This window comes from Didymosphaeria variabile (assembly GCF_027946475.1).
Source record: "Didymosphaeria variabile strain IMI 356815 chromosome Unknown scaffold_6, whole genome shotgun sequence".
In the NCBI taxonomy this organism is placed as follows: domain Eukaryota; kingdom Fungi; phylum Ascomycota; class Dothideomycetes; order Pleosporales; family Didymosphaeriaceae; genus Didymosphaeria; species Didymosphaeria variabile.
In genome coordinates this window covers 434,301-455,985 of record NW_026611625.1, presented here as the reverse complement: position 1 = coordinate 455,985, position 21,685 = coordinate 434,301, and the positions used below count along the sequence as shown (strand labels likewise).

The following is a 21,685-nucleotide window of genomic DNA, read 5'->3' as shown; positions in this document are numbered from 1 at the left end:
TGCAGACCAATTCGTGCAATGCGTCGTGATTAAGCATCGGTTGGCGTCAAACTGGGCTGCCGATTGGACTTCTCCGCATGCAAGCCCCACCGTAGATTCAGCCCCCAAATCCTCCTGAGAAGCACCAGGCCCGACACCTCAAAAGATATGTGGAGGCCGGCGGAGCCTGCGGGAACTCACTTTACTTTGTCACGATGGTTTCCGCAAACAAGAAAGTGTCGCAGCTGCAAGCAACGAGCGAGGATGACGATGTTGAGAGTTTCGAACCAGCCTCCAATTTCCACAAGCGAGAACAGTCACTGGTTAACTGGACGTTGCCGAAGCTCGATGTCGAGAGTATACAGTCGAAGCTGAACAGTCATGAGCACTTCGAGATCAAAAGCGGATACACAATGAGCGGCCTTCCCAAATTCCATGATTTGACAGCCTAGTGAGTACGCGCGATACGCCGCATTGGCAGGTTGCTTACCGTCTGCTTGTAGTGGTGCATCAGTGGATGGAGAGATGAACTTCTGGAAGAAGGAAGTAGCGCGCCTGGTCAATGTCGCCAACAACTCCAATGCCATCCTGCTGAGTGGAGAAGACGCGTGGTTTGGTGAGGCTGACGGGGACGGGTACACCAACCTGCATAAGGTCGCACTGCAGCTGCAGGACGCATTAGATATTTGCATTCACGATAACGAGTTATTGTTGCTCGAGCACATGCCGAGCCAGACAGACCACCAAAGCTACAGCAATGCGCGGAGCAGACTGTTGCGAGACTACGACCCCGAAACGGCTAAGGAGCGGTTCCAACGTCATTTGCGGCTCGACAATAACAACGATCGCTACTACCATGCACTAGTGAACTATTTGACTGCGATGATGCTGCGAGTCATGTTGCGCACGATGCGCGGAGCGTTATGGGAAGAGCATTGCGTTGTGACGATTGCAAAATTTGCTGCAAAGCTCAAGTTGCTGTTGAGTGATCTCCCCCATTCGGCATCCATATGCCTGAAGCGGACAGAGGAAGTGAGATTTCGGGCAACGCACAATGCACGCGTTCAAAGGCGTATCGGGTATGAGGGTGAGCGAGAGGACCAGGACATCTATGAGCCGGACGTCGATGCTATGAGAAAAGAGAAGGACAAAAAAGATAAGAAAGAGATCTGGCAGCCGGCTCGTGTGGATGCGGAGATGCGATACTTTATCGTGACCAAAACGTTCAACCTGGGAATTTCGCGACTTCTCCTTTCAGCGCTCGCGAATTTGAGCTCGAACGAAGACACCGAAATGTCAGCTGACGTTTTCGATACTACAGTGCTCATGTACGAGGACTACATCACCAACCGACGTTTGATCCTGTGCTCCCAACGTGATGGCACGATTGGCGCTGCGGCCGACCAGAGAGTTATCGCATCAGCCGGTGCAGCATTCAAGGTATGCTTGGATGTCTGGAAATACTTGAGTACTTCCTCGAAGGGGAACGGCATCGTAAATGAGAAGTATTGGACAATGCTTTCATGGAAATGGACCGAACTTGATCCAACGACTCTGGATCCGCAACCTGACCACATTACATCGTCAGCAAAATTAGTCACTATGAAAGGCGTGATATCCGCTTTCGTGCCTTACTCGATGGTCTGCGGTAGTTTTCCCAGTCTGTTGCAAGATCTGTCGAACAACGCATCTCTGATTGCGGATCCTACGGCACCTGTGAAGCTTGTTCGACAGAATCCTTTCTTGGCTGCTCTAGGTGTCAGAACTAGCGCGTACATGTCGCGCCGGATGGATCTCTTCAAGGACGACGATGCCTGCAATATCTCGCAGTCGTATCTCGCTCGTGAAAAAGCATTGACACGATCGGCAACAGACCCGATGTTGACCATGTTTGCGGACGAGCGGAAAGCTGTCTCGGATCAAACACTACGGTCGCAACGAGACCAGCAAAGAAGGGACATGGCAAAAGCAATGCAAGAATTCCAAACATGGATGATCGACGAAACTACGATTGTCATCCCAAATAAAAGGTATGCTTGGGGCTTCTTAGGTGGTTGTCTAGTACTTGTGCTAGGCGGTATGGCCATGGGACTATCGGTTGGTAACCGAATTGAGGGCGTCGACCCTTTGGGCTTCGCCACATATTGCTGGGTCCTCGCTGGCTTTGTTTTATTGGTCGCCAAATCGATGCGCGTGGAGAATTGGCCATGGAGTCGATTTTTTCGTGGACAGGTGGTGTGCCGATCTCTCAGAGAAGTCGTTTCGGTGACTCGGATGGACGCCCAGACCATTCTGGCCATCCTGCTGCGACTCGAACCTCGTATGAATCTAATCAAGAGAGGACCTTTCAACGCCGTTTTCTCTAAACAAGGCGCCGCAGGGTTTGCCATTGATGTGCCTTTCCGCACGTCAACCCTCATGGAAGGTGGCCTGATTCTTGTAAAGGTTCAAAGTGTGGTTGGGGATGCTCTCGTGGGAATCCGGTCGGACCTATGGACCCGGTATGACGCTATCTCTCCAAAAGGTGACAATGAAAAGACGGACAAAGTTGTATGCCGAGACTTCTTGGATCCGGGAACATGGGCAAGCAGCAGGATAGGCGGCCGAACATTTCCGTTGTATACTTTGAGCCGGTCTGATATACAATGGTTTCGGGTAGTTGGGTTGTTTGAGAAAGATGCCTTTTTCAATTAAGGCTAGAATTTATCGCAATTCGAAACTCACCTCAAAGTCATTTTGGTGAATCCTGCCTGTGGAGATTATTGCTATCAACACATGTAGCCTCGGGCATCATTAACGATCAGTCCGTCTTGACGGCAACCAGTGGGCGACATTTCGACATGGTTCACGTGTAAATGCGCTTTCGGATTGATCTTGCGCAATTCTGCATCTCGTTGGGTGTTATCCGGACGTTCAGCATATCATATTCCAGGAGCGTTCGCGGTTGGCGAGGGCGATGATTCAAGATCGCACGAGGGATGAATCATCGCTTGGATACATTCATCCGCAGCTCGTGGCGTTCACACATGCTTGTATTCAATCGCGCTTACGCCACAGCAGCTCAAAACGCGTGCAGACTCTTAGCAAGCTAGTTATAAGGCTTAGATTCAGCTCCAGATCGTCGTTGAGACATGTGGCTTTTGTGGGGTCCCCGTACCCCGGATATCCAGTCCCGCCAGTCTGGGCCGCACCAACGTGTTTAAGATGCTAGAAGTATTCGTCAAATGTGAATGTGGTATCTCAGAAGAGTTTCGACCATGTCAGTCGTCAAAATGTCGTCCGACAAGATCCCGGCGTACCATCAGGAGAATGTCGACACAATTTCGACCTCCACTCCAACCAGTGACCCAGAAAAGGTCTACGAAGACGCAGCCGTCGGTGCCAATCTTGAGCTGGACGAGAGTGCATTACCGCCTGGGTATTTCCGCTCTAAGTTCTTCGTAGGGACGATGGCAGGCATCGGGTTGGGCCTGTGTGCTGGTGTTGCAGCATTCGGATATGCAGCACCAATACTAGGTATCATCAATGCAGACATTGGGCCGGTAATCTTGTCTCGTCCTGTTTGATCGAGTCAGAGAGCTGACGCGTACCAGGATCCAAACATCACGTGGGTCGCCCTCGCCTACACGCTCACTTCGGCTGTCACCCTCACCATCATTGGACGGGTTTCCGACATTTTTGGACGTCGCTGGGTTTTTGTTGGAGGTGCCGCCCTTGGTGTTGTTGGCAGTATCATTGCAGCGACTGCGGAAAGTGTCAACACTCTCATTGGTGCAACTACCATCTTGGGTATCGCTGCCGCTACGCAACTCTCGTACTTCTATGTCATGGGCGAGCTCGTCCCCATGAAGTATCGCCTTGCTGGAAACGCTTTCTGTTATCTTTTCTGTATACCAGGATCTGGAATCGCTCCCCTCGTCTCGAACGCATTCATTGTGTACCAGCCGAAGGTTGGGTGGCGCGGCTGCTACTACGTGCTCATCGGTATCGAACTCGCGTCGTTCCTCTGCTGGTTTTTCTTTTACCACCCTCCAACGTTCCACATGAAGCATGGACAGCAAGCTTCCGTGGTCGAGTACATCAAGAAATTCGACTACGTCGGCACCACACTGTATACGGGAGGCCTCCTCATCTTCATGATGGGGCTGAGCTGGGGAGGTTCAGTATATCCTTGGGCATCCGCCTCCGTCATCGCGACCATTGTGATTGGGTTCGTTGCGCTGGTTGCGTTCGTGCTCTGGGAATGTTTTATGGACCTGAAGGAGCCGCTGGTGCCGATGCACATCTTCTCCAACTACTCCTGGAATGCGTCCGTCCTCCTGACTGGACTAGGCGCATCCGTCTACTATGCCTTTGCGATTGTGTGGCCTTCCATGGTGGCTGTTCTGTATAGCGATGGTGGAATCATGGCAAGCGCGGCCCTGTCCTCGTTCGTTGGGTTGTTCATTACAATCGGGCAGATTGTGGGCGGCTTCGTGGGTAAGAAGATCGGGCATCTGAAATGGCAATGCGTAATCGGGATCACGCTCGGAGCGATCTGCTTTGGCTCGATGGCGACGTGCGGTGTAGGCACCAAGGCGAGAGCTTCCGCGCTTGTAGGTGTAGGCGTTTTCTTCATCGGGTGGACTGAGGGTGCCGCGATCACGATCGTTACGCTTGCGGCCAAAGACCAGTTCGCGTTGGGCACATCGGCTGGCGTGGCAGGTTCGATCCGCTTCCTCATCTCATCCATCGCCTCCACTGTGTAAGTCAATCTCGATTTGCATGAGTTCCTCGGCTGACCTTTCCAGGTACTCGGTCATCCTGGCCAACCGTTTGGCAACCACTATTGCAGCTCAGGTCCCATCTGCCGTGATTGCTGCTGGACTTCCAACCTCTTCTGTCGCCACGTTCATCTCGGCGTTTTCCGTCGGAGCTTCTGCGTTCGAAGGCATCCCAGGGTTGACGCCAGATATTCTCGCGATCGGAACAAGCGCTTACCAGCATGCAAACGTAGACGCATACCGGACCGTGTTCTTCTCAAACATCGCCTTCTCTGGTGTGGCAATTATCTGCAGTTTGCTCCTCCCGAATGTAGACCATTTGCTCACGGGTCAGGTGGCCGCAACGCTGCACGAGGGACGAGATGAGGACCACATCGCGGGCGAGAAAGCGTAAGGGGCATATCGTCTTCTTAGGCAGAACTAGGCCAGTTCGTAGTTTATTGTTCCAGATTTCTTCGTTCGAGCACCCTGCGCTGGTTAAGCTGCCGCCGTGCTTTTCTTGCCCCTTCCGTGCTAGACACTGTGATTCCCTGGCGTCATCATGGCCTATCCGAAAAGCAACCGCAGGTGATATACCTAGGATACCCACTGCACCGCTCCCGTTGGCAATAAGCGAAGCTCAATAGGATGTCGAGGTCGAAGCCGTGGAGACCGGATCGACTTGAGACGCAATCGGACAAAGGTAGGAAGATCAAGAATAATCGTGAATGATGATCTCGCGTATAGACGCACCATGTCATCAGGAGACACGAGTCGTGAGAGCTTCCAGGATCGCGAAGACGTCATGTGTCTCGACGGCAGGCACGATTCTCCGAGTACTGCTGATGCTGGGTTATGGCCGCGTGTTCACCATCCCGCCTGCCGTTTGCATTGTAGTACGTGCGCTGTGTAGTCAGCCCTGACGACCTAGCCACGTCGGCCCTTGACGGTGCTCTATTGCTTTGATGCCACACTCCATGAGGCTTTAGCTCTCTCGCAGATGGCATCGTGGAGATATGCTGTGGAGATATGCTCTCGAGTGTGTACGCCGGGCAATGGCAAGTCTCTTGGCCTATGCCATACACAAACACTGGCTCCTCAACCTGAAGTCAGCCTCCAAGTTCTCTTGCGCCCACATACCCGTTACATCGCGCTCCTGCACACTGCAACCCAATTGCTGTTCATCTAGGAATCCCTCTGTGAAGGGGGGAAAGTCGACCGTATCGACTTTGAGGACCCCACGCACACAATCCTCTCAGTTGTGCGAGCCGCGCAGGTAACGCTCCTTCACCACGATTTAAAGTGGGGTACACATCTGCACGACAGAATACATAACGTCGTACGCCGTCTTCTTCAGTTCACTCTCATCGAACAAGCTCCAGCTGCTCACCTTGCTCAGATCCTCTTTGGCAGGCCGCCTCCACCGACTCCACTAGCAGTACAACATGTCGTAAGCAGCCTCTCCCAAGCATTGAGACATCTAGCTGATGTAGACCACAGTGGCCAACTCAAGACCGAGTTCCGCGACATGCAGCCTGATGTCCCGCTTCCTGAGGTTGCTGAAAAGCTCGAGAGGCCCGCTCAGCCGCACCGCAGCAGGGCGATACTGAGGCCCGCTCCGCTTTCGCTAGAGGGTACGGGCTTCGAAGAACACCCTCGAATTGGGTATGTAGTGTGCTGTTTGGCCTCAGAGCTTTGACTGACGGAGTGCAGCCCCTTCCCCCCAACTCCGCAGCACCCGACCGTACGCAAGCGCAAAACCCCACCGACGTTCATTGAGAGCCAAAAGCCCTACCACCAGCAGAAGAAGCAGCTCGCTATCGAGCAGCGCTCTCCCATCACTCCGTCGTCCAAGCGGGTTGGTGTCAGCAAGCGTACCCGGCTCGATGATCTCGAGATCACCATGAATGATCAAGGCGCGAGTAACGCGGACGAGATCCCTTTCTCATTCATGGAGCTACCGGGCGGTATGTATCTTGGTCCATCATATTCCGCATTCAGCTGACAAGTAGCAGAGATTCGCAACATGATCTATGCTTACTGCATCGACATGTCTACGAGACAAGCGCTCGTCGTCCATTTGCCCAAGACGGGTACGCTTCGCTCAAGCACTCGCAAGGCCCGCTCCGCCCCGGGTATGTATCGCGAGCCAGCTGACCCAGACAAGAGGAGGATGGCAGAGCAAGGTTCGGTCGAGGAGGCCCCACCCAAGGAGCTTGTCCCGAAGGAGTCCAACCGTCCGTTCGTGGGGCTGACCCAGGTCTGCCAGCAGATTCGCAAGGAGTTCTACGCCTCCTACATCGCTATGCAGGAGATTGGCATGGACCTGACCAATACTTCCAAGTACGTGGAGACGTTCTTCAACCCGAACGTTCCCTTCTCCTACGCGGACTCTCCCGACCAGACCATCAAGAACATGCCCTTCCGCGGCAACATCACCATTGCGGTAGCAGAAAAGATTCTGCCTATCGAGAAGACGATCGGTTGGATCGATGTGCTCCCGCTTTTGACTACGTGGGCCAACTCTGCTCACATCGAGGCCGGCTTTGGTCGTTACTCTCGAAAGGAGTACCGTCCTGAGTCAGATGGCGAGGCCAAGGATATGTGAGTACTTCTTTTGTATTTCATCGGTAATAATTGCTGATCAGCGGCCAGGTACCGTCTCTATGGCCGCAAGGTACTCATGGATCGCACTTGCACGGAGATGAACAAGATGTGGCGCGTCGTCCTACGCAATCGCCACCTGGCCGCTGTCCGCATCCATCGCCAGGCGGGCACATACCCCAAGCCATACTTTCATCTGATCTGGAAATACGAGCACCGCGAGCCGTGGATGATGGGAAAGCACTCCCCTATCCCCGGCATCGCGAATGTTCGCGCTACGCCTGGTAGCTGGCTGTGGGCCCTGGGCTTCGATCGCATGGAGCACTTTGACGTCCGGGTCGGTGTCGAGGAGCATCCCGGCGAGTTCCTCTTCTCCAGCTAGATCTAGCTGCTCTGCTTCGTCTTGCCTGGTTGCCTTCATGGAAAAGTGCTTCAGCCGTATCTCTAGCATGCTTCGCCCACGGAAATCACGCCGCCTTATCCGAGTGTTGAAGACGACCAGAGGTCGACGGCGCCGCCTTCTTATGGTTGTTGACGTGATCGTATCGGCTTCAGGCACGCTACGGTCGACGCGCTCCCCTTGACTTTCTTTGGACGAATCTACGGTTCGATCGGTAGAAGTTGGAATCTTTTTGAATATTCTTGCTGAACATAGCGCTTGTATTAATTTGGACTGACATTTTGAGCTCGTCTTAGCGATAAACCTCACGCCTCTTAGGGCGTCTACGCGTGGCGCTTGGAGCTCTCACGCGACTCTGGATAACACAACCAATTGCATATACTGTTCCATTTCATTGGCCCCTTGCGTGTTGTTGATGTTCTCTTGCCCTGTTCTCTTTCGAATTGGCCGGTGCCCGGTTGCTGCTGACGGTACATTTGGTGTTGGGACAAACCGACATTGGTGCTGATCGGGCCCAAGGTGAATTAAGCTTTTGCAGCGCGGCCTCGCATTTCCAAAAGTAGGAGGCGAGATTGGCTACCGGCGCTAGCACAGCACGCACCCCGACAGCGATCTTCGCCAACAAGGCCGGCCTTCGTTACTGCAACCCAAATGCGACCTCCAGGCGTTGCGATCACTCCTCGTCCTTCGGAACCAAGCGATCGTCATCAGATTCGCGACTGCAAGCGACCCCGCTCCGCGGGACTCGTTTGGCACGCGGGCACTAATGAAACGGACACCGCATGACAAGGCGCCGCCGACAGCCCGTTCATTCATCGCCACGCGACGCGTCTACGCATCACCATGGCATCAACAATGCAATCACAGACAACGGGCCGCTCCATCGTACGAGGGTTGCTGTTGTAACGTCGGTCTCGAAACGTCTCAGAGCTGGCGCGCTCCTTGACCGGTGAGGTCATCGACTAGGGTTTGGACCTGTTGACCTGTTGCTACCCCAGCCCGTTCTGCCTCCTATACGACATTATGGAACCACCGCCAAGGATGCACTCTCGTTCTTCTCGCTCGGTGCACTCGACACATCATTTCTCCGACACCCCATTGCGCTCTGTAAGAGAACATTGGGACGACATGTCTTCGCGTCCAAAGAGCATGTCCGACTTCCAGTCGCTGCTTGACGCGTCTACCCCGCTGAACGGGCAGGGCTTGCCTCGAAAGAAACCCAGCATTTCTCTCGCTGCAGGCCTCATGATGACGAGCGACAGTCCCAGGAGCTACAGCATACCAGACACTCCCGCACTGGCACGACCAGCGTCCGCCGGCCGTCCATGGAGCGAGAACCTGTTCTATGCGTATGCGCAGAAGGTATACACTGCTGTACCCAACCCTTTTGTTATTATTGCACCTCTTGCTTGGGACGGTTGAGCTGACAGTGCTGCTTCACAGAGTGACTATGCGCAATCCGCACCGTTCATCCTGACCTTCGCCTCCGCCCTCATCGCTGAGCAATGGTGGTCCCTCGTCCAGCGCGAATACCCCGATTCGACGAGGCCCGGCCCGCAACTCTTCATTCTCAAAGGCGACGACATGCAGGAGCAGATACAGGACAACCCTAGGTTCTACGATCTGCGAAACAGCTGGTTCTACACGCCCAGTGACGGTGCGACAGCCCCCATCCCACTACAAGACTACCGAGGAAACCCCGTTACGGCACCTGCACCTCCTCAAGAGAAGGAAGAGAGAACAGATACCGGAGGGTTTGACTTGAAGGGTCTCGAGGCGACGTTGGAGAAGATGACGACCATGATCACGGAGAACACAAACTCTATCCGTGCCCTTTCCGTTGCGCAGTCTACGGGCCTCCAAACTATGCAGGAGATCAACGAATCCACCTCTACTCAGATCAAAGCGCTTGCAGACAACCAAGCCGCGCTTCAGGCCATCGTCGACCAGAACGCCTCCCACTACATTGCCCTGTCTAACTCCACCTTCAACACCCAGTCCACCATGCAAAACGTGCTCCAGTCCAACGCCAAACAGATTGAGAGCCTAGCAGAGGGCCAGAAGAAACTGGTTGCAACCTGCACGGACATGATGCACAGCGTTGAGAAGGTCGGCGTGGCAATGAAAGAGGTTGGCTCGGATTCGGCCAGCAATGCGAGCGTCATGCGGGAGACGGAGAAGAGTCTTGGGACGATTGTCAATCGCATCCAGCCTCCGCCGCGTAAATTGAACAGGAGAGTCAAGGGTGTGTGGTATGAGTACGATGATGGATCAGACGGTACTGCTCGGCTATCGGTGCCCATGTCGCCGCGGAAGAACGTCACAATGCTCGATACGCCGCCGAAGAGTCCATTGAGCGTGAGGTCGACATGATTGAAATGCGAGACTATGTTGTATGATTACGATAGCGCATGCGTACGGCGTCCTTGCGAAAATTGGGAGCATATATGGGTCGAATTTTTGTGTATTACATACATCATAGTAATTCTATGCATAAGGAATTGTCATTCTAGGTAATCAGGGCCAGTCTCATTCCAATCCTCGAGCGATCCGAGTTTTTCCCCACGTGCTTTGATTACCTCCCCCTGAGGGCTGCATGAACTAGAGCTAGGTACACCAGTGCTCAGCGGGATTGGAGAAGCGCAGCGGGTGGCATTCCAGCCTGTTACTGGCTAAGCCATCAACAATTGAGCAGCCGGCCGGTATCCGAAACTCCCAGATACCTGTGGTGTTCACGATGCCAGAGGTGTTGGGTTACTTACGTGCCAATCGCTTGCAATCCACAGCAGCGTTCTGACGTTCTGACACTCCTTCTGACATAATCGGACGAATGCAAACACACACGCAGCATTGCGCTCACCTCAACCACAACATGGGCGATGCAAGTGGAGTCCTATCGCGCGACAGAAATAACAACGATGTATTTAAACCTCACACATTGTCTCACAATATTATTTATCAGTCATCTCTACTAATCTCGCTAACCCTACTACCACTCCTACTACCACTCCCACTTCCACTCTGAGCATGCCAAAGACAATCCTCATCACAGGCGCAAACCGCGGTCTCGGTCTCGGCCTCCTAAAACTCTACCTCCTCCTTCCAGACCACACCGTCATAGCCGCGGTCCGCAACCCCGCACATGCAAGCAGCACAGCGCTCTCGTCTCTCCCCACAGCCGAAAAAACCTCCCTCATCACCGTCAAGCTCGACGCTACCGTCGAAGAAGATGCCTCCGCCGCAATTCGAATTCTGCAAGAGAAGCACGACATTCAGAGGTTAGACGTTGTCATTGCCAACGCGGGAGTAAGCTACGTGTGGCCTAAACTTAAGGATGTGAAGATCGAAGATATGAAAGGCCACATGGCGCCGAACGTGTACGGCGTGGTGTCCTTGTACCAAGCTACGCGGGGGCTTCTTGAGAAAAGCGTCCAACCTTCTTTTGTCCTGATGGGCAGTCAGGCGGGGGTGTTGTCGTGCGTTTGCCATCTCGTTCCATCGCCCACCTACTTCTCCTTCGCCACTTCTTGCCTTATTTTCTATCTATGGGAGAGCGAACTGACGATTGTAGGAACTTACCGCCCGTTCCCAACGCCGCGTACGGCCCTAGCAAAGCTGCGGCGCACTGGTTGATTGTTCGCTTGCATGCTGAGGAGGAGTGGCTTAATGCGTTTGTGCTGGATCCGGGGTGGGTGCAGACGGATTTGGGGCAGGCGGGGGCGAGGGGTTGGGGTTTGAGAGTGCGCCCTGTAAGTATTGTTACCTTGCTTGTTATCATCTCGGTCGCTGCGATATTGTGACACTATACTGACCTGGGGATAGTGACGGTCGAAGAGAGTTGCAAGGGAATGCTCGAGAGATTGGGAGAGAGCAGTAGGGAGAAGCATGGGGGGAAGATGGTTGTGTGGAGTGGGGAGATTACGGGGTGGTAGGTGAGGTGACGCCGCACTCCACGCCTCACCCTGAGTGAAGGGAAAACATTGAAACTGTGCTGTCTATGATGTATAGACCGAATGATTTCCTGGCGCACACTTCCTCAACGGTTTGTACCACGCCCTAGAGAGATGTACCTCCGACACATTCACTCCTTCGCGTTGACCAAATTAACCGCCCCCTTTACAATCTCATCCAGCGTCACCCTCGGCAATCCCAACTTCCCGTTCCACACCTTCTGCTCCTTCTCAAAGTCATATCCCACATCCACATCCCCCACAAAGCTAATCGCCAGCAGCTTATACGTCGCTTCAAACTCGCCCTTCTCGAACCTCTCCTTCGCAGCTTCGATCTCCGGCCCCGACTTCCTCTGCTCAAGTGCGAACTTCTCCCCTATCTGCCGCTCTAGAGCGTGTACGATTTCGCGCGGCGTAGTGACAAAATCAGACAGAAAGATCTGTTTATTCGCAGTCGTCTCAGGACCTTGCAAAACGCGTGCAACGGCGAGACCGGTGTTCGCAAGGGTCGTAACGCTGAACCTTGCGCTTCCCGAATCCCAAATCATCGCCTTCCTCCCCTTGACGTCGATGCCTAGAAAATTCCCAGATTTGGGGGCGTCAAGCGCCCAGTCGAGCGGCGAGCCGCACGCGATAGACGTCCATGTTAACGCGCCGTTTGAAGCTTCAGCTTTCTGCATGAGGTATCTGTTCCACGCAGAGTGAGCAAAGCTATGGCGAAGACCGTTTCAGGTGAGAGGGAAACACTTACCGCAGCATATCGCCCTTGAGCTTATACACAGGCGCCAACTCCGCCGCCCTTGGGTCGAGATTATTCGCCCCGAATTCAGACGGGATGAGGCGTTTTACGCCTGCAGCGAGGGCGGCGTCGATGATGCGGTAGGCGAGGTCATCTTTTGTTATGGCGGTGGTGTTTATGGCGGAGACTACGGCGTCTTGGCCTTTGAAGGATTCTGTCAGTTCCGAGACGGTGAACGCATCGGAGATGGAGATGACGGGGATGCCTGGGGGAAAGGTTGAGGCGGAGGTGGCGCGCGTGAGGATTGTGACGGTGAAGGTGGGTTCGGATAGGAGGGCGGTTAGGATGGGGCGCCCGAGGGAGCCTGTGGCGCCGAGGAGGAGTATGTTTTTGAGAGGATTTGGGGTGGTCATGGTGTGAAGTGGAATTCAAGTTGAAGTGAGAATGGCAAGTGATGATTTGAGTATATGAAAATGCGTCGGGTCAATGATGCAGGTGAAGAGGTGTTGATTGTAAGTCTGTTTGAGCATGTTCAGGATACAAATTGCGATACCTTTATATACTTAATTTGTTGACTCTGCGATTTCTCATCTTGACCATGAAGTTGTATTAGTCTACGCTCTTCGTGAAGCTGGCGATACGACCAATCACGTTGCTTCACTGTCCTGCAATGCCATCGGCCGCCGCTAATGCGAACCCGGTCCGAACCCGGTCAATTAATCATCACGGGCAATTTTGTACGCACGGCAGCGGTTCCGCGCATTCGTGTATCACAAAAGTCGACTAATCATCTCGCAGTAATCATAGTCGATTTGTCGCGAGCATGAGTATGCGCGTACTGTTTATCCTTAGACACATGTGACAGGCTTAGAAATTAGAGGTTGTGAATACCACTCGGGCCGAGTCCTCACGGTCCAGCGAAGGGTATTTGATGCTCGAGCCATGGAAAAGTTAGCTCGCTGGGACTCCGCGGCAAGTTCCATCTTGTAATAGGGTATCAAGGTTGGCAAGGATAAATGTTCACGACAGCATGCTGACGAAAAATTGATGAGCCAATGTCAGGACCAGGTGGGCACTAGTCTGCCCGATGACGAACAACATGGCTCGGAATACCGGTCCTTGTTTCATGCCATAGGTATCTACTGCTTGTTGATTCTATGCTGCACTTCGACTAAGCTCCATCTTGTCTTCCCCATAGAAGAAGAAACCTATCTGATGCTATTTGACGGGACTGCGGATATCAATTGCATCCAGCGACCAGCTTCTCAGACAAGTCAAGCGTGCAGTATAGCATGGCGCCCCAAAACCAAGTCAGCTCCTTCTGTACTTGTGCTAACTTTATGAATCGTACAATCGTACTAAGGAGTCTGATAAAAATGGTGTTGATTGAACCAGAAACATCGAGGACGACAGCGAGACCGAGATGCCACAATGTCTCCCTCCAGATCGATGCCAATTTCATGTAATCCGAGCTACAGATATATTCTGCGCTGAAAGATTCATAACCTTTTGAATCTACCAGGCCTAGAGAATGAATGTCCTGATCGCCGTTTCCTTGGGCTCTATAACAATCGAGATAATGCCCCCGGAAATGATGACACCCCCAACGAATCGGCAGGACGAACAAGATTAGGTGCTCAGATTGCTCGTAGCATTCGGAGTGAGGAACGGCCACGTCAGGGAACCAAAGCTATCACCGGGCCTACCATTTCTGGCCCACGCTCCGTAAATGGCTATTCCCGAGTCTAAAAGTACCACTCATTATGCGTCGTATACGAAGTCTTCTTCCGAGGTTGTTGGGTAAAGTGCCGGTTAGAGCGCAAGTTACGCAAAATGGATAGGATATCGTGGGTATTGTAAACGTTTACACGAGAATGCCGCACGAAGAACCTCTTGTCCGATCACACCCTTAGGCCAAATCGAAGAGCCACAAATCCCTCTTGAACCCTTTTGCCTTCATTATCTCCCCGCAACACCAACACCTTACGCTATGAGTGACACAGTGGAAAGGTTGGCCGTGGTACAACCAAAATCCGAGTCTTTGAATCGTGTACGTAAGAATATCACATCGGAAACATCGTTTGCAGTCTCATACGTTCCAGGTCAAAGACCTATTTACGACGCTTGCAGAAAAAGTCATTGCAAACGAGAAGGGATGCGATGAGTACACGGTCTGGGTCCAGACAGAGTCCCCGACAACACCAAATATCATTATTCATGAACGGTTAGCTAGCTGGTGCAGGATGAATTTCCACTACTGTGTTGCTCACAAGATCAAGGTACTCTAGTCAAGAAGCATTCGTCGAGCATTTGAAGACACCATATTTTCTCGAGTTGGCTACCGCCATGGCAACTGAGGATTTATTGAGAGAGCCACTGACTCTGGAGGAGTCGGCTGTAGCCAGACTGGCTGGGCGGTAGGCATTTGAGATAGCAGGAGTCAGAAGTCCAATATATGCACATTGTCCTGCATCGTGAAGTACATCCATGAAATTATTCCTCATACAGTGAATTTCTTTCCTGTTAGCTCCTCTGTCAATTGCCACAGTTTCTCTGCCTTGTTCTTGTCTTTGGCAAATGGCTGGACATCAGTGACTTGGCAATCCTCAAGATAGGCTCCCCCGCTCTCTGGAGATCGTTAGAAAACAAAAGTTAGATCCCAAGGATTCGTGGTTTGTAAAGCGTACCTTTCAGCTTCGCGTCAAGGGCAGCGACAAGCATCGTAGCTATACCCTGAGTCGCAGTCTTCACCGGGAGCATACTCAAGATGCCTTTCACCGCCTCTGTTGGCATCTCGCGCCAGAGATCCGTCTCGATCACTGGACCACGTTAGTAGATGCGTCAACAACATACCACTATATGACTCACCTCCAGGCATAACGGATATGGCAGTTGCATTGCTTCCCTTGAGTCTATCTGCCAATTCGAGAGTGTAAAGCATGGCAGCCGTCTTGGACTGGCCGTATGCGACAGGAGGTATGTAGCCCAAGCCGAATGGAATTCCGAACGCCGCACAGGCTTCCTTCGAGGGCTGTTCGTCCTCCGGGAGATCCTTCACATCGTCGAAGTTGTAGTCGGAGAACCGGAAAGGCGAGAGGGCATATCCGTTGCTCACGACGTTCACAATTCGCCCAGCATTGCTCTTCTTGATCTTGGGCAGGAGGCTGTTCGTAAGGAGTGCGAGCCCGAGGTAGTTGGTTGCGAGATGTAGTTCGAATCCATCGGCGCTCAGCCTTCGCTCGGGGACGTTCATCACACCTGCATTGTTGAAGATGATGTCGATGCTGGGCTCAGCGAAGCCATTGATCTCCTCGACGGCTTTGGCAATCGATCCAAACGAAGATATGTCGAACAGGACAACCCGAACTTCAACTCCCGGGACTGAGATGTCCTTTGCGACGGCCTCGACTTTAGAGGCCGTACGGCCGGTTAGGATCAGAAGCTTGGGTTTCTCGGTGGCCAACGAGTGTGCGAGTGCCGCACCGAGACCGTTGGGGCTGACGCCAGTAATGAGGACTGAGACAACTTAGGAACATGTTCATGATGTTTCTCGAACGGTGTGCTTCAGCTTACCGACTTTGCCTTTCACTCCCGCTGGGAAGGCTGCCAATACCTCACCCGCATCAGTTTTTGCTCCAAACTCGCTGTGTGAGGCCATGTCGTTAGGTGTATGGTGGCTGTCGTGGTTCAAGTGTGAGTCGTAGGATGTGCTGTTGGTGCAGCCTTGTCATGAGTGGAGGATAAGGACTACAGAGTGGCTGGCGCTGACAAAGGTGGTAATCATCAAAACATGTGATGTACACGGCAGTAAGAGATTATTATCTCCGATTCGTCCTTCTACATGCTGTGTCACATAAGACTGCAAGGCGTTCGCTTTGTTCTGTGCGGCGTAGCTCGGCTCTAAGATACGCTCGCGTATAGTTGAGGGTGAATAGAGAGCTGATCTACGCATATCAAGTCACGAGATGCGTACCTTTCATCATGCTTAGCGCTTCTTGGCGGTTCGCCTTCCACATTGCACGTTTGAGAGATCTGCTCCCTCCTTCACCTCTCTTCCTAATAGGCAAGTTCCGACCGAGCAACCGGTCAGATACTAATCCATGCTCTCGGGGAGGTTGTCTGTTGGACCGTGGCTGTATCCGTCGTGAAGCAGGCGACAGGGCATGACCGCCTTATATCTCGGTTGCACATCGAGCGGTAGAATACGCAAGTACGAGATCACTTTTCCAGTCGACTGAATCTGCAACAGCAAGATGAAGGAACTGATTATTCATGAAGGGCCGCGAGTGGAGCAGATCAACAGCCCGATACCAGTTCCCAAGGATGATGAGATCGTGATCGAAGTCGTTGTCGCCGGGTGCAACCCGAAGGACTACAAGACGTACTGGGTGCCCAAACCCATCAATCAAGGCGACGATATAGCGGGAGTCGTGCATCAAGTCGGTCTCAAAGTTCTCGAATTTCGCCCTAGCGACCGCGTCTTCGCACTCCATCAGATCCAGGCTCCACACGGCGCCTACGCCGAGTATGCTGTGGCAAGCGCTGCAACAACAGCTCATTTGCCACCAGAGACTTCATTCGAAGGTGAGAAAGTCGTCCCATTGTGGGTTAGATCTGTAGCTTATGCCGATGGCCTACAGAGGCGGCCACGATACCCCTGGCAGCCATAACGGCCGCCCTGGGGCTATACCGAACCCTAAGCCTGCCTCCACCATGGGCGCCACGCACGTTGCCCGGTCCGCTTTTGATTTATGGCGGGTCAACAGCGGTAGGGGCGTTCGCTATCAAGCTGGCAAGGGCTGCAAATTTGCATCCAATCATGGCCGTGGCCGGTAACGGGCTTGGCCTCGTATCATCGCTGTTGGACTCAGCTGCAGGCGACGTGGCGCTCGACTATCGTAACGGGCCGGAGCAGCTGCAGCGGGATATCGGCAATGCGCTGACTGCATCCCATGTGAAGGCGGCCCATGCCGTCTTCGACGCCGTTTCGGAAAACGCCTCGTGGGATGCATGCACACCGTTTTTGATGGCTGACACACCGCTGGCTACTGTCCTCCCATACCCTGAGACAGCACATCTACCCGGCGGCACTGCGCAGGCACAGCTCGTTATGTCTGGAGATGTCCATGATGTGTTTGGTGTAAAAGCTGGCGGGCGTGATTTTGGCTATGTCATGATGCGTGCCTTCGCCCGCGGGCTTCAGGAAGGTTGGTTTTCAGGCCATCCCTTCGAAGTGGTTCCAGGTGGTCTGTATGGTGTGCAGAGCGGTCTGGAAAGATTGAGCAAAGGCGAGGTCAGCGCAAAAAAGCTTGTCTATCGCATTGAAGAAACGACCGGACTCAGGGCATCAAGCTAATCGCACACGAACATAAATCTATCATTCAAGAGCTTTCTATGAGTCTAACGCGTTCTTCGAGGTTCCTTCTACCTTCTTCCAGCCTCAATGCTTCATTCAGCACCTCAGCAACCCGAGTGAAGCTCGGATCCGAGCTTGAATCCGGGCACATTCTTTTGGAAGATACCCTTCGGATCGTATCTCTTGGACACCGCCCGTAAGCGAGGCAGGCTCTTGCCGTACCCGTACGTAGCAATGGGATCTTGTGCTTGACCGGCATCGTTGAGGAACTTCCAAGGATAGTACAGTCCACGAGCTTTCGCGTCTTTTTCCACGGCAGCAATTGTGGCTAGCTCCCATTTCTTAATCAGTGGGTCCAGGGTTGAGTCGTACCAGTTTGCGTAGTAAAGCGCAATGACGAACGGACCCTGCGCAGGATCCAGGTCGATAGCATCTCCACCGTTTTTCTGCGCGGCCTTCAAGTGATTGACCGTTATTGGCTGCACAGCAGCACCAACTGTAGCATTGACGCCGCTCAGGATAATATCTGCCTGCATGCGCATGTGATGGTAAAGCATATTCATAGTCGGCGGAGCTGACTTGACAGCGGTTACGTAGAATGACCAGCGACGATCGCGCGCTGCGTAGCCAGAAGTCGTGGCTACCACACTAGAAAAGTTCTGCACCGAAAAACTTCCAGACGTAATTGGTATCGATGTCAGGTTTCGCAGCGCTTCAGGGTTTGGGTCCGAGCCGTTGAAGACGAAGACAGTCCCTGAGTTGTTTTGACCGGTCAAGGGACTGTATCCAAAGTTTGGCATTATAGCTGCCCTATCATCCTCGGCGCCTCCGCCAGGTAGAATGAAAGCCGTCTGCGCATCGAGGTATCTTTGCGTATCGTTGCTGGCCCAGGTGACGGTGCCACCAAAAACCTTGCCGAGAGGAATCGCCCTGAGATCGTATCGCGTGATAATGCCAAAGTTACTGGATCCACCTTTCAACGCCCAGAACAAGTCAGGAGCTGATTTGGCGTTCACGTTGATCAGGGATCCGTTGGCCAGAGCGACTTCGTAGTTGACCACGTTGTTAGCTGCCCATCCATGGACACTCGAGAAATAACTCAAACCGCCACCAAGGAGCAGGGAACTACCAACGCTAGATACGCGGCCTCCAGCAGTAGTGAACCCGTACTGTTCGAGGAATGAGTACACTTCTTCCCAACGAAACGCTGGCCCAGCACGGAGGTAGTCAGCGCCGTACGGATTGGGGGTGCGGACAAGCGTCTTCTCGTTCAGGTGCGTCGTGGCTACCATAACGCCGTTGTCCAATGAAGCATGCCCAGTTACCGGCATGTGGCCACCGCTGCGGGCCGTGAATGTCACATTGCGCTTCACAAGCTCTGAGACGCCTTGGGCAAGATTGTGCGCCGTGAAGGGTTGGAAGATGCAACCGGGTTGCAGCCAGGCGGCCTGGTCCCAGAAAGCTGACACACAGAAAAGTCAGAAATTAAAAGCGTTGAACCAGAGCATCGGTTTTAGTCGACGAGTGAGGAAGAGGATTGAGCATGAGGGTAAAGAGCTGCATAGTGTCTTACCTGTCGATTCAACGGTATAGTTCTCGGTACCAGGGAAGAACACTTGGCGAGGAAATGCATGCAGGAGGGCACTGCATGCAGTATGCGTCTGCGATGTATCGCTCTTGAGGCACACTGATCTAGGATCCCTGCTTGAAACAGCCCCAGCAAGTGATCCCAGCAACATCAACTTGAAGAAAATCATTGTAGCGGAAAGAACGACAACACTAAAGAGACCTGCGACGAGCGACAATTCTTTCTCCACCGCACCCAATCCAACTTTATACTTCCGCTCATGGCGCTATGGACTCTTCCTTCGTGGCTTGCAACTCGTGCTTTGGCCAAATTTTGGCTTCAGTCGTAAGCTAGAAGGGGGCCAACAAGCCATATCTCACAGTCCATGACGCTGAGGCGGCTCGTTCTTCTCGTGTCTCGTATTACTGCTACGCCACAAGGTCACGAGGCGCAAGGAGCTGATACACAGTGACCCACAAGGCTGACATCAGCATCTTCAGCCTGATAGCGTTGAGCAAAAGTCGGAAGTTCCCTCTTCCAGCGGATAGATAAGAGTACATGGGAGTCCTTCAATGTCATATCACGCCCTGAGCCACGCGTTCGGCCGAGCCAGGTCCCAACCACCATGGACACTCATTGTTTTTGTCAGCAAACGTTGCTGCCTTCATACATGGATGCAATCCTTTGGTACGACAAGTGACGAGATACACGCTACAAACGGTCACCACGTTCAGTGAAGTGGACCCTGTAGCTTGCGCCACAATCTCAATTTGTATCTGACTCTATACCGGATCCCTCCTATGGAAGACCTGTGATTGGACTACTGCATGAAAATGCTCCTCAATCTTCGTCAAAACGGCCAACTGGGTGGGCCATCCTGCCGAATGTGCAATCATCCTGAACCGTTGTATTAATTCGCGCGTTGCCTTAGTCTGTAGCGCGGTCAAAGTTCGCATCACGTGGGTCCATTCCTGACCGGTACGAATGTCAAACTGTCCGAGCTTCCCTTTCCCAATGCTCGCGAATAGATGCGATTCATTGCAGAGCTCCAAAGACTCCACTAGCTTCTCGCAGAGTATCAATGGGAGCATCATGGAAGAAGACCTGACCGAGCAATATTCGCATGCCAGGACTGAGTGACCTTGTTGGGTCGTCTGACGCTGCAATTCCAGCAGGCTGTCGATAGAGCTGTTCTCGCCGTCTTGTCGACGCCCTTCCCAGACTTCCATAAGTCTGCATGATGTTTCAAGACATTGACAAGGTTGACTGAGCATTTTGGGTAGCGGCCGTGCTAGGGAAACCATTCCGTGATTTGTGCAGGGCCGACTTGATGGTGCGCTGCTTGCAGGGGAAAGCAGAGGCAACCGTACAACCTCGATGTCTTTGTTTCGAAAATCGTCCGCGCTGTTTGCTGCAAGGATACCGGTCATGGCATCATCGTTGTGCGTCTCTTCATGTCTTGATGATGTCTCACAGAGAGCGAACGCTGACGTTGCAACCCCCTCTTTCGGAATTGAAATATCGTCCCTCAAGATAGGAAGCTCAGCTTGTTCTTGGTCAAGCGAGGTCATCTCCACCGACGTAGAGAGCAGCCCCAGCGGAAAATCCTCGGGGAAGTCCACAGTCGATCCAAACTCGTCAAAATCTGGCCAGGTATCGTAATCCAGTAGATCAGAGTGATCATTATGACCTTCCACCAGCCCGTCCACAGCACCTTCAGCTGGTGTGTACGTATCGAGTGAAGTGAGGTTGAAGGGCGTTAAACTGTTATTAGTGCTCGCATGTTCCTGTTCTACGGCAGGACTTTTTTCAGCCTCCCGAGGCTCTGCGGTGGGTGAGATTGTAGCCGTAATACCGCCACCCGCTGCAGGTTTCTGAACCCCAGTAGCAGCCCGTCGTCGTCTGCCCTTTGGCATGGTGGGGTACTGGCAGTCGATGCCTCTGCTAGAGCATCGTTTGCAAGGCGTTTCTCCGCTACAACGAAGCTAGATCGAGGTCAGGCAATGGAAGGAGACTGCGAAGGACGGTACCTTGTTTTACCTTCTTCGAGCGGCAATGCTCACACGCGGAGTGATGCATTCCACCACCTTCTTCGCTGGCAGGTCGGTGACTATAATCTATTATCCCATCTTTCCCTTTGTTCAAGTTGCAGCGCAAAGTCGAGAACATAGCTAAGAGTGGCAAGGTAGATGAGAGTGAGGAGCCAATTTCATGAACCAACTGCTTCTTGTGGGGATGGAGAGGCTAAGACGATTTACCGTATACAATACGTAGTATATGCAGATACCATTTTTCTTGGGGTACAACACACATACACGAGCGTAGACGTTGGCCCGCGATTCGCTTCG

The 21,685-nt window shown here is 52.9% G+C and overlaps 9 protein-coding genes across 9 annotated transcripts; 6 read left to right on the top strand and 3 right to left on the bottom strand.

The window, feature by feature from the left end:
* Positions 1–194: 194 nt before the first annotated feature.
* N0V89_008087 (uncharacterized protein) lies at positions 195–2,673 on the top strand (the record flags this gene model as incomplete). The annotated part of the gene is made up of 2 exons (XM_056216846.1): positions 195–336; positions 494–2,673. The coding sequence occupies 2 exons, from the start codon at positions 195–197 to the stop codon at positions 2,671–2,673; spliced, it is 2,322 nt and encodes a 773-aa protein (XP_056068402.1).
* Positions 2,674–3,251: 578 nt separating this feature from the next.
* N0V89_008086 (uncharacterized protein) lies at positions 3,252–5,136 on the top strand (the record flags this gene model as incomplete). The annotated part of the gene is made up of 3 exons (XM_056216845.1): positions 3,252–3,521; positions 3,573–4,723; positions 4,770–5,136. 3 exons carry the CDS (start codon positions 3,252–3,254, stop codon positions 5,134–5,136), a joined length of 1,788 nt encoding a protein of 595 aa, XP_056068401.1.
* A 1,030-nt stretch (positions 5,137–6,166) lies between these two features.
* On the top strand, positions 6,167–7,707 carry N0V89_008085 (uncharacterized protein; the record flags this gene model as incomplete). Its single annotated transcript, XM_056216844.1, has 5 exons — positions 6,167–6,171; positions 6,222–6,386; positions 6,435–6,688; positions 6,737–7,325; positions 7,377–7,707. 5 exons carry the CDS (start codon positions 6,167–6,169, stop codon positions 7,705–7,707), a joined length of 1,344 nt encoding a protein of 447 aa, XP_056068400.1.
* Positions 7,708–8,874: 1,167 nt separating this feature from the next.
* Positions 8,875–10,098, top strand: N0V89_008084 (uncharacterized protein; the record flags this gene model as incomplete). Its single annotated transcript, XM_056216843.1, has 2 exons — positions 8,875–9,087; positions 9,169–10,098. The coding sequence occupies 2 exons, from the start codon at positions 8,875–8,877 to the stop codon at positions 10,096–10,098; spliced, it is 1,143 nt and encodes a 380-aa protein (XP_056068399.1).
* Positions 10,099–10,752: 654 nt separating this feature from the next.
* On the top strand, positions 10,753–11,550 carry N0V89_008083 (uncharacterized protein; the record flags this gene model as incomplete). Its single annotated transcript, XM_056216842.1, has 3 exons — positions 10,753–11,201; positions 11,297–11,474; positions 11,548–11,550. The coding sequence occupies 3 exons, from the start codon at positions 10,753–10,755 to the stop codon at positions 11,548–11,550; spliced, it is 630 nt and encodes a 209-aa protein (XP_056068398.1).
* A 256-nt stretch (positions 11,551–11,806) lies between these two features.
* Positions 11,807–12,827, bottom strand: N0V89_008082 (uncharacterized protein; the record flags this gene model as incomplete). Its single annotated transcript, XM_056216841.1, has 2 exons — positions 11,807–12,362; positions 12,427–12,827. 2 exons carry the CDS (start codon positions 12,825–12,827, stop codon positions 11,807–11,809), a joined length of 957 nt encoding a protein of 318 aa, XP_056068397.1.
* A 2,087-nt stretch (positions 12,828–14,914) lies between these two features.
* On the bottom strand, positions 14,915–16,072 carry N0V89_008081 (uncharacterized protein; the record flags this gene model as incomplete). Its single annotated transcript, XM_056216840.1, has 4 exons — positions 14,915–15,042; positions 15,102–15,233; positions 15,283–15,930; positions 15,988–16,072. 4 exons carry the CDS (start codon positions 16,070–16,072, stop codon positions 14,915–14,917), a joined length of 993 nt encoding a protein of 330 aa, XP_056068396.1.
* A 595-nt stretch (positions 16,073–16,667) lies between these two features.
* N0V89_008080 (uncharacterized protein) lies at positions 16,668–17,770 on the top strand (the record flags this gene model as incomplete). Its single annotated transcript, XM_056216839.1, has 2 exons — positions 16,668–16,998; positions 17,055–17,770. The coding sequence occupies 2 exons, from the start codon at positions 16,668–16,670 to the stop codon at positions 17,768–17,770; spliced, it is 1,047 nt and encodes a 348-aa protein (XP_056068395.1).
* A 104-nt stretch (positions 17,771–17,874) lies between these two features.
* Positions 17,875–19,527, bottom strand: N0V89_008079 (uncharacterized protein; the record flags this gene model as incomplete). The annotated part of the gene is made up of 2 exons (XM_056216838.1): positions 17,875–19,232; positions 19,344–19,527. 2 exons carry the CDS (start codon positions 19,525–19,527, stop codon positions 17,875–17,877), a joined length of 1,542 nt encoding a protein of 513 aa, XP_056068394.1.
* Positions 19,528–21,685: the final 2,158 nt, after the last annotated feature.